The 12956-nt window shown below is 41.4% G+C and overlaps 1 protein-coding gene and 1 long non-coding RNA gene across 2 annotated transcripts; one reads left to right on the forward strand and one right to left on the reverse strand.

The window, feature by feature from the left end:
• Positions 1-1919: 1919 nt before the first annotated feature.
• Positions 1920-7663, reverse strand: LOC117528911 (C-type mannose receptor 2-like). Its single transcript, XM_034191538.1, has 8 exons — positions 7482-7663; positions 5642-5777; positions 4571-4653; positions 4348-4467; positions 2740-2841; positions 2498-2656; positions 2329-2411; positions 1920-2190 (listed from the first exon to the last, which is right to left on the reverse strand). The coding sequence occupies exons 1-8, from the start codon at positions 7501-7503 to the stop codon at positions 1978-1980; spliced, it is 918 nt and encodes a 305-aa protein (XP_034047429.1). The 5' UTR covers positions 7504-7663; the 3' UTR covers positions 1920-1977.
• On the forward strand, positions 2082-5795 carry LOC117528913. Its single transcript, XR_004565903.1, has 4 exons — positions 2082-2220; positions 4368-4442; positions 4536-4676; positions 5659-5795. It is a non-coding gene; the product is annotated as an uncharacterized LOC117528913 (long non-coding RNA).
• Positions 7664-12956: the final 5293 nt, after the last annotated feature.

The raw sequence follows: 12956 nt of genomic DNA on the forward strand, positions 1-12956 counted from the left end.
GGCAACATGGACTTTCAACTGCCTCCACAAATTTTCTATGGGGTTGAGGTCTGGAGACTGGCTTGGCCACTCCAGGACCTTGAAATGCTTTTTACAGAGCCACTCCTTCGTTGCCTGAGCGATGTGTTTGGGATCATTGTCATGCTGGAAGACCCAGCCACGTTGCATCTTCAATACTCTCACTGATGGAAGGAGGTTTTGGCTTAAAATCTCATGATACATGGCCATGTTCATTCTTCCCTTAACACGGATCAGTCTCCTGTCCCCTTTGCAGAAAAACAGCCCCAAAGCATGATGTTTCCACCCCCATGCTTCACAGTAGATATGATGTTCTTGGAATGCAACTCAGCATTCTTCTTCCTCCAAACATGACGAGTTGAGTTTTTACCAAAATGTTCTATTTTGGCTTTATCTGACCACATGATATACTCCCAATCCTCTTCTGGATCATCCATATGCTATCTGGCAAACTTCAGACGGGCCTAGACACGTATTGGCTTAAGCAGGGGGACACGCCTGGCACTGCAGGATTTGAGCCCCTCTGTGTGTAGTGTGTAGTCTTTGTTACTTTGGTCCCAGCTCTCTGCAGGTCATTCATCAGGTCCCTCCGAGTAGTTCTGGGATTTTTGTTCACCGTTCTCATGATCATTTTGATCCCACGGGATGACATCTTGTGTGGAGTCCCAGATCGAGGAAGATTATCAATGGTCTTGTATGTCTTCCATTTTCTTACAGTTGCTCCCACAATTGATTTATTCACACCATCCTACTTGACTATTGTAGATTCACTCTTCCCAGCCTGGTGCACATCTACAATTTTCTTCCTGGTGTCCTTCGACAGCTCTTTGATCTTGGCCATGGTTGAGTTTGGAGTCTGACTGTTTGAGGCTGTGGATAGGTGTCTTTTATACAGATAACGAGTTCCAACAGATGGCATTAATACAGGTAACAGGTAGAGGACAGAAGAGCTTCTTAAAGAAGTAGTTACAGGTCTGTGAGAGCCAGAAATCTTGCTTGTTTGTGGGTGACCAAATACTTATTTTCCACCATAATTTACAAATAAATTCTTTAAAAATCCTACAATGTGATTTTCTGGATTTTTTTTTTTTTTTTTTTTCTCAGTTCGTCTCTCACAGTTGAAGTGTACCTATGATGAAAATTACAGACCTCTCTCATCTTTCTAAGTAGGAGAACTTGCACAATCAGGGACTGACTAAATACTTTTTTACCCACTGTACCTCCACCGAGGCCACATATGTTCTGGAAAATATGTTCCAGAGTGACTTCAAAATAAAATCCCTAATTTTCTATGACATTATCCATATGCTCACCAGATTTCATTTAACATCCCCTCACAACTTCTTGAGTCAAATGTTACTATGTGCCAAACACTCTTCTGGATCTCAGTTCCATAATATTTTCCAGCTCCATAACTGGACCACCTATTCCCCGGGAACATTGTCTATGGGCTCACCAAATTTCATTGAAATGCGTTCACTACTTTTTGAGTTATCCTGTTAAAAGTCAAACAAAAACAAGGAGACAAACACCAGTGAAAATACTACCTCCTTAACAGATATAATAAAGAGAGGGATTATAAATTTCATAATTCTCTGCTCTCCACTTGTTATCAGTTTGTAGGAAACAGCCAGAACAGGACAGTCATTCTCAGGTAAGGCTAACTGCTACATTTTAAAAATGTATAAGAGTTTCAAAATGTTTAATTACATTTGGTGAAGTAAACATGCACACATTTACTTGAATTCTTTGTGCCGCGTACAGTAACATTTTTGAACCGTTAACTTGTGCTCACTAACGTGGTGTGTGTGTGTTCTAAATAAATAACGCAGCAGTTAAATTCACTTTGTTTCTTGTTGCACAAATAATAGCACCATGTTTCAAAAGTAAATAAAATTTGTAGGCCGGAGCAACTTGTGTTTTTTGTTCTCTTTATGAAGTATTTTTGGACAAATGAGACTAATACACTGGTGCAAATTTTAGTCCGGAAAATACAGTAAGGATAGTGTTATTTGATTGTGTCAGACGTTTTTTGCAGATGAATTCTTTGGTGGAGGTGCAGAAGTCATCATTGAGAAGTCCTGGTTCAACATGGTTCATCCCTCTGAGGCTCACACAGTGCTCGTTACCCTGCCAGTTGTCTGGCTGATTCGGCGCCCACGGCTGAAAATCCTGATGGACACAAAAAAAATTCAGACCAGAGTGAGACATGATTCTTTATCATCTTACAACAAACCTCATAGGATTTGAAATAACTGGAATCACCATTTTCCTTCATATTCTTTCACTAAATGTTCTTTAGTCACTTACAAAAGCAGTTCCATCGCTGTAAACAAATTGGTTTTCATTTTCTTTGTCGTTTAAACCCACCCAGGCTTCTGCTGGCATGTGAGCTGCACATAAAAAAAAGAGTAAATCTCTTCATTTAAATTTCCCATAGAATTAAATGTTGCATAATTTATTTAGTGATGCTGGGTACCGGTCAGGAAGCTGAGCTCCTCCTGCGAGTGGATGCTGACTAGGTGACCCTGCTGTTGTCTGCACTGATTTTCAGCGTCGTCCCAATTTTTCACCGTCTCGGTCTCAAAATGATAGCAAAAGTTTCCAAACAGCAAATATCCAGGATTACAGTGGGAATCTGAAGTGGAGAAAAAGGATTGAGATTGATGTCTGTGTTCTTTGACGTGGACACGGGGTGTGACGAGAGGGCAGGGGCCTGACCGGGAGGCGGAGTCGGCCTCACGTTCTGTCCGCCGGTCATCTCACAGATATATCCCAGGAGTTTGAAGCAGTTTGTTGTTTCCCATTTGCCGGCATAATTTCCTGAAGGAGAGGAAATATATTCAAGTTCATATGGTAAAGTAAAGGAACTGCAATAAAGTGTCTTTGTCAGCTGTTGAAACACCAGAGCAGCTTGTAAAAATGTTCTTATGTTAGCTGTTTTGTTGGTGGTGGAGTCTTAAATAACAATCCACAACTTAATGCAGCAGACAACTGAAACAATCCTGCAAATGGTGACAGAAGCACCAAATTCAGCACAAATACACTTTAGACATTGCTCTTAAAAAAAAAAAAGAAAAAAAAAAAAAAAAAAAAAAAAGTGGCCACTTGAATTTTCAACAGGCAGCCAGGTAGGAGTCAATTGAAAAATTACACAAGGGTCAAAATTAAAAGATGCTCCAGTCATACTGAAAACTATACCACATTATTCCTCTGATCATACAGATTCCAAAAAAGTATAGTTTGGACTATCTATGACTGAATGTTCTGGAGTTATGGGGTAAAAACAGCAAAAATGGTGACAAAGCTCAATTGCAGTTTGTACAGGGGTCAAAAGTTAAAGTTGCTCAAATTTTGGTTAAAAAAAAAAAGTGGTGCAAATTATTGGTTGAGTTAATAGGATTAATAAATGGAATAGTTTTGACTGTGTTGAATGTTCTGTCCCCAAAGTAAAGTTCAAACAATGTCGACGTCCACTGGATTCTATGACATGTGACATATGTTCCCCGTAATGGGATAACTAAGCATGACATGGTGCAGACTCTAGAAGCAATCAAAAAGCCTGCACTGGCATTACTCTGTGCCACCAGAAGGTGGCAGTGCATTTTTCGTTTCTCTTATTTTCAGAAAAAAAAAGAACAGAGTGTTGCACTGTTTAATGACGTTGAAGTTGTTGTATTATTGTTGTTGTTGTTCTGTTATTTCCCCAAAAATTATGTTTGCACTTTACCTGAAATAAATGTTTCACCATAAATTCTGTTATGTGTCTACCATTATACATCATGCACTCAAGGACGTGCACAAAATTTAAGAATCTCAAAGTTAGAAAAGAGCAGTCTTTAATATCTTTAATATACATGCATTCGCCACCCAATTTGCCACTATCTGCCACAAACGTCAAACCACAGTGTGTGGGAGAGACACAGTCATACAGAGCGCAGCGGGCATGTCTCACACAACAAGGAGTCCAGGTTAGTGTTTCTGTGACATACATCACAGAAGTCTGAAACAAGTCATTTTCAAACCTAAATCTTGTTTATAACAGGGCAGTTTCTACGTGCATGACACAAAATCTGTGCAACTTTGTGGTTAATATGAAATTCCTACAATATATTTAACTGTCAAAGATTTTTTTCAACTATTTTATACAGTATTATTCAAACATAATTTTTAGAAGATTATTTTTTCTTTAATCTATTTCTGGCCTCAAACTTATATCTTGTTTTAAGACAAATTCTGCAGGTTAATGAAAAGTCATAATATAACCACTTTAAGGCTTTACATCACCCATCTTTATCAAAAACTGTCTGTTTCTGTAAAGAATCCTACCTGTGAATATCTGTCCACAGTCCCAAAGTCCTGCTGTGTTTCTGGGCCATCCAGGACCAAAGTTGGAAAAGGTAATCGGGCTCCTGTCCACCCAGGTAAATTTTCCATCCTCATACTTATCTGATTGAAATACAAGCCCCAAAATACACTCATCCTAAATCAAACAAGGCACATTTTCATTTGTACAGGACATACATTAAATATGTTACATTGTATGGATTACCTGATAATCCAATCCACATGTCCGGAATGTCTACCTGATGGAAGTCTGGGAGTTTTCCGTTGACGAAGTACTGCTCTTCCTGACTGCACAATGTGACACATTAATGGTAATGTTAAACTCGTCTCGACTCTCTCTCTCCACTCGTACTTGGGGCTGGTGCAGTCTTCCTGACCTGCTCCTTTTACACAGAAAGGTGTTTTCACATCCCTTCTGCATCCTAGTAAATTTTGAGGATGCATAACGGACACCATCCTGTGTAAAGGGGCCTTTAGTTAACCCTAGGCTGCCAGGGGACTTGCTTTGATGCAGTGGGCGTCTCTCTCCTCTTTCCTTCCTCTTTCTGTCAGACCAGCTGTTTAAGACACGTGGCCCCTCAGTAGCATCTGATTAAGTTCAAAGGGAGTTTTTCTACATTACTGTGGCCTTGTGATGGCACTTAGGTTGGGTGTTTATAATACTGACTACATTTTAGACCTGCTCTGTGTGTCAAGTGTCTTGCAATCACATCTTTCACAGTTACACATCTCACAGCCCCCAAAATCTGCATGACAGCAGCTACTGTAATAGGTTCCAACTGACGTATAGGGGAAAGATGTTGGACGAGGAGAGATGAGATAAGGCTCACAGAATTGTACCAGTTTCTCCAAGAGTTCCCGCTTTTTCTCCAAATGCATGTGACGTATGTTAGTTATTTTTCCTTGATATTGCCACCCTACATAGCGTTTGTGCCATACAATGGACGTTTTCTTTCTTCTAGCTGCACCAGATTCCTCACTAAGAGCATCCATATTTATTGTTGTTGTTTGGGTTTCCCCATGATGTCACTGGGGATCCCCTTGATATTTCAGTAATCTCCACAAAGAGAACAGTTCTGGCTATATTTACATACACCATCATCCACAAAACCAGGTGTAGACTCAAACATAAGACTGTGTGGTTTCTCTTTCATAAAAACACCATGTCGATTTAAATCAAGTTACAATTTTCCATCACCAAGTGATGGGTGTCAACATCAATCTCCAGTCTGAAGTCACCAAACTCTTCCATGTTTGCCATGTTGTCGTTCCCCACCTGTTTATTCTCAGCAGCTCGGCTCCCATGCTGGAGCACTTATCCTGAGCTTCGTGCCACGTGGTTAGCAGGCCGGTGTTGCTGACCGTCCAGTAGCAGCTGCCATTGAAGCCGTCCCATCCAGGAGGGCAGATGGCTAAAGGGGGATCGGATGATAAAGTAAGAGCAGGTAAATCCCAGTGTTGGGCACAGGCCAGCTAATCAGCTAAATAATTAGGCTAACATTTCCTTAGCGGCTTAGCTTTTCAGCTAACTTTGAAAACCATTAGCGGACCAATTAACATCCACTAAATTTAGCTAATATTTTTTCTACACACTTTAACCATCATTAACATTGGTAAACCCTACAATTATATATGTTTGTTGCTTTTGGAGCTTATACGCTAATTCAACAAGTAAAATCGACCCATAGGACTGTCTACACCAGGGGTGCCCAAGTTCAGTCCTTGAGATCTACCTTCCTGACACTCTAAGTTGTCTCCCTCCCTGTTCCAACACACCTGAATCCAATGAAAGACTTGTTAGCAGGCTTTTAATGAGCCTTTCATTGGATTCAGGTGTGTTGGAACAGGGAGACAACTAAGAGTGTCAGGAAGGTAGATCTCATGGACTGAACTTGAGCACCCCTGGTCTACATTGATGTCGGTGTTGATTTGCCCAATGTGGTAAGCTATGGTATTAACCATAGACTGTAGGGTGTTAACGCAGAGCTCTGGCATTTTAAGGTATATAAACAATAGCGTACAGAGTATCAGAGGTAGCGAAATGGACATGTAATAAAATAGGATTGATGCCCAGATGGTGGTGCAGGTTCACAGGTGGCACATAGAAATATTAACTTTCTACTTTAAGCCAGCCTGACCATCCTTCGTACCGCTGCTCTTGCTCTGGTTTACTCTGCATCAGAATTTGCCGCCCAGCATGGTGCCTTCATTCACATATGAAGAAGCTTGACACTTTGCGCAACAACACCCTCAGAATTGTTACCGGTTGCCTCAGATCGACGCATACCAAACATCTCCCTGTTCTACCTCACCTTCCCCCTGCGTCTCTTCTCAGAGAACAATGCACTCGTAGACTCACAAACAAGACTCTGCAGGATTCAAGACACCCTCTGAACAACATTACAGTGAAAGCTCAACAATGCCTGCTGTCTCACCGCCCCTTCTCACACCACCTCTCAAACGTCGAGAACTGACTAGCAGCAAACACTTTGTCCTCCTCAGTTTACCGTCATCCCAGAGACTAGGTCACCACCAGGTGCAGATCTTCCACGCAGTGGGTCACACTGAACTGGTTACAGACACGTTTGAGCCAATTCAATGCCAACATGCCCAGCTGGGGTTTACACGCACCTGCAACCTTTCACGAGGAGCTGCAGAACAGAGTCCACTGGCCAACCCACCCATTGATCTATCCAACATACACCCCAATACTGTGAGCTCGCTGCAAGGCCTGTCTCATCCTGCACAGCCTCATAGGCAAGAAGAGAAGTAGCATTATTTCATTAAAATGATTTCCCATGTGTATTTTTGTTTAATATTCTTCATACCTTTAACACTTTCTGCACTCTGAATATACTCTTTGTTGGATGGAAACTACTGCACATCTTGATCATCTGATCGTAGCATGTTAAACCTTTTTGGGAATGTCCACATTTATGCTTCAACATATTAAACTTTCAGTTCTTTCTGTCTTTTTTTTTTCAGGGTTGTAGATAGCAGATTAGTTGTTACTGTGCCCACCACTAGTAAATCCAAATAATATCACTGTCAAAACCAATAGAAAGAAGCATTAATTTTGGATATGTGGTAGAAAAAAAATAAAAAATCAAGCTTACCGTTCAGTGGTCGTTTACACATGTAAGGACGCTCGTGTCTGCACACATGACTCCTCCATTTTCCGTAATCATCTCCTGCTTCTTTGATTATCGCAGCACACGAACCCACCAGCGTGTAACTGTTGAAGAAACTGCGTATGTAAACATGCTAGCACAGGATTTTGGTGGAACTGATACATAGGATTCGATCTCTTACTTGGCTGGTTCATCCTGGCCCCAGTTTGTGAAACTGATGTTCACACCGTCAGACCACCTAAATTCATCGTTTCCAGCACTCACTTGACACGATAATTTTGTGCATATCTGAAGAAACATTTGCTGTCACATCCCGTATGATGTAACAAAGTATCTCACTGTGCTTTGAGTCTCACCAGCGTGGAGAATCCAATCCAAAGGTCATAAACGGAATCGTCCAGTTTTCCAGTCACGTACTGTTCTTCTCCTGCTGAGGTGATGGACACCAGATCTCCTCCTTCCTCAACGCAGTCGTGTCTGGCCAATGTCCAGCTCTTCCTGGTGTCTGCCTTCAGCTTGTAGCAGTTGTCGGCATACTGCCTCCAGCCATTAGCTAAGTCACACTGTGGTGTAGGATTAGCTGGAGAGGAGTAAAAACAGCTTAAAGTTGAATTAATCAAAGCTGAAGTAACATCACAGCTGAAGGTGAAGGAGGTACTGAAGGACAGCCTTTGTCTCTTCCTTGAAATAGCTAATCGAATTTTAACTAAAAGGTCAAAGAATCTATCATGATACTTATTGACAAAAAAGTAAAAGGTCACCATTCTGAAACCTTACAGACATTACGACGTTAGATTATCTTCAGGTCACGTTGCGATACTCTTGTCCCACACTTTGCCGGCTCTACCACATTATGGAGCCACCTTGGGATGGACCATATGTCTGACTGGGTGGCAGATAACCAGTCCATAACCATGGATCATGCCTTGAGAAATACATCACATGGACATGTGTCTGTGAAGGCTTTCAGTTGTCCAGGTGGTTTCCATAGTAAAGAAGCTTGAATCTTTGACTGGACTGGGTTGCTTGACTTGACTCTTGTAGAGTCTTCTCTACAAGAGTCAAGACAGAAGTCAGACTACCAGAGCAAGAAATTTAGCTGAGGAAGCTTCTGCGATTAGAAGCGAAACGTCCTCGTGTCAAGCAACCCAGTCCAGTCGAAGATTCAAGCTTCTCTACTGTCACATGGACATATTGTCACGGCTGACGTTCCCTCACAAAGCAAGTGGTATTCAACTTAGCCTCCCTAAGTAACTGTTCATTTGACACAAAGTCATTCCTACAGTACCCAGAAGACCTCTTACCCAAGACATCATTATGTCACTGGTTATTGTCCACATCTCAGAAACATGAAGACAGACAGGGAGCATCAAGAGTTTGACCTTTGTTCTCCTCCAAACGTATCAGAATTGCCAAAGATCTCTGTCTAGCAACCTCATGACTCCTTGAGGACCCAGAAACATGAATATCACTGCTGAGGTAAGTGAGTGTCTCTTCAAGTTCAGTGCCTTCACTATATACATTTCTATTGACCGAGTCCAGGATGTCAGTGAAATCTATATGATACTCAAAATACAGGACCACCACAAATCCAGATACTGTGATTCCTCACTCAGTTTAGTAAGTACTGCAATCAGGGTATCCATTATTAATTCCCAAAAGATCACACCACCGTCCCCGAAGTTCAATAAATCCTTCCTCGCCAATAAAGACAACTAAACCAATTTCAATTTTCAATTTCAATTTATTGTGCCAAATCACAACAGAGATGCCTCCAGGCGCTTCACACAAGTAAGGTCTAAACTTACTAACCCCCAGAGCAGCAGTGGTAAGGAAAAACTCCCTCTGAGGAAGAAACCTCAAGCAGACCAGACTCAACAGGGTGACCCTCTGCTTGGGCCAACCACTGGGCTCCACAACTCTACTCAACATCCAGTCCATTGAATGGTGTAGGAGCCAGAACATAGGCCTGATGAACACCAGTTTTCACTGGGGAAATTTCAAAGATCCTGCCCAGTTCCACACAGCATTCCCAAAACCTGTGTATATGCTGGCAATGACATCCAACTTCTCAGGGATCCAATGCTACTTACAAAAGCATAATTTCAACACAATATCTTCATTATAATAGCAATAGAATCTATGGAATCTGCGGCCTCTCGCCCGGGCCTGACAGTTGGCTAATGCTCCAGCTCCTGTCAGGATGGCGCTGGTAAATGTGAGATCGCTAGCCAACAAAACCTTTATCCTGAAGGATTTTTTTTATGGCCCGTGGATTGGATTTTCTCTGTGTTACTGAGACTTGGACGACTGCTGGTGAGTCTAGTGCTTTCTGTGAACTTATGCCACCCGATTGTACGTATTTTAACTCTCCGAGAATGTCAGGACGCGGCGGAGGCACTGCGACTGTTTACAAAGAACAATATAAGTGTAAACGGGTCAATATGGCAACATCTTATTCCAGCTTTGAGTCTCACTTATTTGAACTTCGCTCTGACCTCCCGGTGTTGTGCACTGTTGTTTACAGACCCCCTAAGTATAACAAAGATTTTATCAGTGATTTTGCCGATTTTCTGTCACAAATAATGCCAAACTATGATCTGATTTTAATAGTTGGTGATTTTAATATTCATATTTGCTGTCCTCTGAAGCCGCTGGCCAATGATTTTTTAGATTTGATTGATTCTTCTAATTTTGTGCAGTCTGTGACTCGTCCGACACGGGAACATGGGCACATTCTTGATCTCGTTTTAACTTATGGTTTTACTGTTTCTAATTTAGAGGTTTATGATGCTGCTTTTTCGGACCATATGCCCATTGTTTTTGACATGCCTCCGTTTTGTCATATGGTGAAATCTTGTGCTCCTACTCAGCGCGGTCGTGTTCTTAATTCTTCCACTGCTGCTCAGTTCTCCACTGCTTTTAACGCTGTGATCAGCTCTTCTGAGTGTCTCGGTTTTAATTTAGATGTTGGCTCCTTCACCTCTGAATTCAACTTGATCTGTCAGACTGTCTTAGATACTGTAGCTCCATTGAAACTTAGATCTTCCAAACGTCGATCTGAGCCTTGGATGAATGATGTTACGCGCACTGTCAGGCGCGAGTGTAGGAGAGCTGAGCGAAAGTGGAAGAAGGACAGATCTCAGTTGTCCTTCCAGTTACTGCGTGACTGTTGGCGTTTTTATCAGAAAACTATGAAGGCTGCTAAATTAAAGTACTTTTCTGATGTTATTGATTCGAACTGTCACAATCCTCGTGTTCTTTTTAAGATTGTAAATTCTGTTTTAAGTGCACCACAAATGGATTGTCTCGAGAGCTCCACTGAATTGTGTGAGAATTTTCTGAGTTTTTTTTCTTAAAAAGGTTGCTGGTATTAGGGCCCTCATTAGTTCTCCTGCTTATGACCCTTCTATCTCTGTGACATGCTCAGCTGTTTTTGACCAGTTTGAGTCTGTCAGTTTGCTGTCTTTGAGAGATATTATTGCTCATATGAAGCCTGCTGGTTCTCCAAATGACCCTTTGCCACCTCGTCTTCTTAAAGAGGCTTTTTCCATGTTGGCACCGTATGTATTGAATATTATTAATGGGAGTTTGGTTAATGGTATAGTGCCTACCAGTTTCAAAAATGCAGTGGTGACCCCACTTATTAAGAAATCTGGCTTGGATTCTTCTGAACTTTCTAATTTTAGGCCAATTTTCAAACTTCCTTTTCTCTCTAAAACTTTGGAGAAAACTGTATACTGCCAGTTGAGTTCTTTTTTTAAATAATCATGACACCCTGGAGTTGTTTCAGTCTGGTTTTAAATCCAGTCACAGTACTGAGTCGGCACTGCTGCGGGTTTTTAATGACATTTGTATAGCTACTGATTCTGGTCACTGTGTTGTTTTGGCCTGTTGGATCTAACAGCGGCCTTCGATACAGTGGACCATCAGATCCTCTTGTCTCGCCTGGAAAACTGGGTGGGTATTAAGGGTGTTGTTTTAGATTGGTTTAGATCCTATCAGAGAGAGGTTTTTGTGTCCGTATTGGAGCTGCTGAATCTTGTGCAGCGCCCCTTGCATCTGGGGTGCCTCAAGGCTCCATACTTGGTCCGCTTCTTTTTTCTTTGTATCTACTCCCAATGGGATCAATTTTTAGGAGACATGATATCGCTTTTCATTTTTATGCTGATGACTGTCAAATTTATTTGCCACTGAAGCAGCAAAATGCATACTCTGCGAACCATCTCCTAGAGTGCATTGGTGACATTAAGGCATGATTGTCCATAAATTTTCTACACCTGAATGATAAAAAGACTGAGGTGTTGCTGTTTGGACCTAGTGACACTTCCAAAATCAATGTGGATATGGGTCCCATGAGTCAGTATCTGACACAGACAGCAATAAACCTGGGTGTAAAACTGGACAGTGATCTTAAATTCGATGCTCAGATTAGGTCAGTGGTCAAGTCTAGTTTCTAGCAACTTAGACAACTGGCCAAGGTGAAGCGATTTCTTTCATGGCATCATTTTGAGATTTTAATTCGTGCTTTTATCACTAATCACCTGGGCTTTATACTGGGCTGAATCAGACGCTGCTTACCCGCCTACAGATGGTGCAAAATGCTGCTGCTCGACTTTTGGCTGGTGTTAGAAGGTACGAGCACATTACACCGGTTTTGGCCTCACTTCATTTGCTCCCCGTTCGTTTTAGAATTGATTTTAAAATTCTTTTATTTGTTTTTAAATGTCTTCATGGCCTTGCCCCGCTATATCTGTCTGACCTGCTCCATTTATATGCCCCTTCACGCTCACTCAGGTCAGCTGATTTGTCACTGTTGGTTATCCCAAGGTCAAAGAGAAAGCGTAGAGGTGACCGAGCTTTTTCAGTCGTTGCCCCAAAACTGTGGAATGATCTTCCTTTGCACATTAGGCAGGCTGATTCTCTCTCTGCTTTTAAATCTTCTCTTAAAACACATTTCTTCTCTTTGGCTTTTAACGCAGTTTGACATGTTTTTTGTTTTTTTTTTGTTTTGTTTTTTTTAGTGTTTCTGCTTTTAACTGTGGTTTATTTATTTATTTATTGTAACTTGCCTGTTCTTGTTGTGTACAGCGCTTTGGTTGTTGGTATGCATTTTAAAGTGCTTTATAAATAAATTGAGATTGAGATAGAAGCAATAAAAAGGCACTACAACTAGTTTCCCCGGCCCATCTATTTTTCTGAAAACACTCTAAAATGTTCAGACACAAATTTCTCATCAAATTTCATGAAAAACCATTTGCATTAAATTTGACTCCTGCCAAAAATTAGATTTTGCTTTCTGGAGATCTGCACCAACATTAAATGTTTTTTTCATCTGGCATTTCGCAAAACTAGTTTGAAACACTGGCACACATACTGCTGAGATATCTGCAGATGTATTTGTTTCCAGTGTTGCAGTTAGCATCATTCCATTGGCCTTTGCTGCTCCCAGTCACTTGA

The sequence above is a fragment of the Thalassophryne amazonica genome, chromosome 17 (assembly GCF_902500255.1).
Source record: "Thalassophryne amazonica chromosome 17, fThaAma1.1, whole genome shotgun sequence".
NCBI classification, from domain to species: domain Eukaryota; kingdom Metazoa; phylum Chordata; class Actinopteri; order Batrachoidiformes; family Batrachoididae; genus Thalassophryne; species Thalassophryne amazonica.

What these genes read in the sequence shown, in the direction of transcription:
- LOC117528911 (XM_034191538.1), bottom strand. Translation starts at nt 7,503, where the DNA reads ATGTGTAAACGACCACTGAACG. An exon ending in CATGTGGATTGGATTATCAG is followed by an intron (nt 4,468 to 4,570) that starts GTAATCCATACA and finishes TATTTCAATCAG; the next exon opens with ATAAGTATGAGGATGGAAAA. An exon ending in GAGGCCGACTCCGCCTCCCG is followed by an intron (nt 2,657 to 2,739) that starts GTCAGGCCCCTG and finishes TCTCCACTTCAG; the next exon opens with ATTCCCACTGTAATCCTGGA.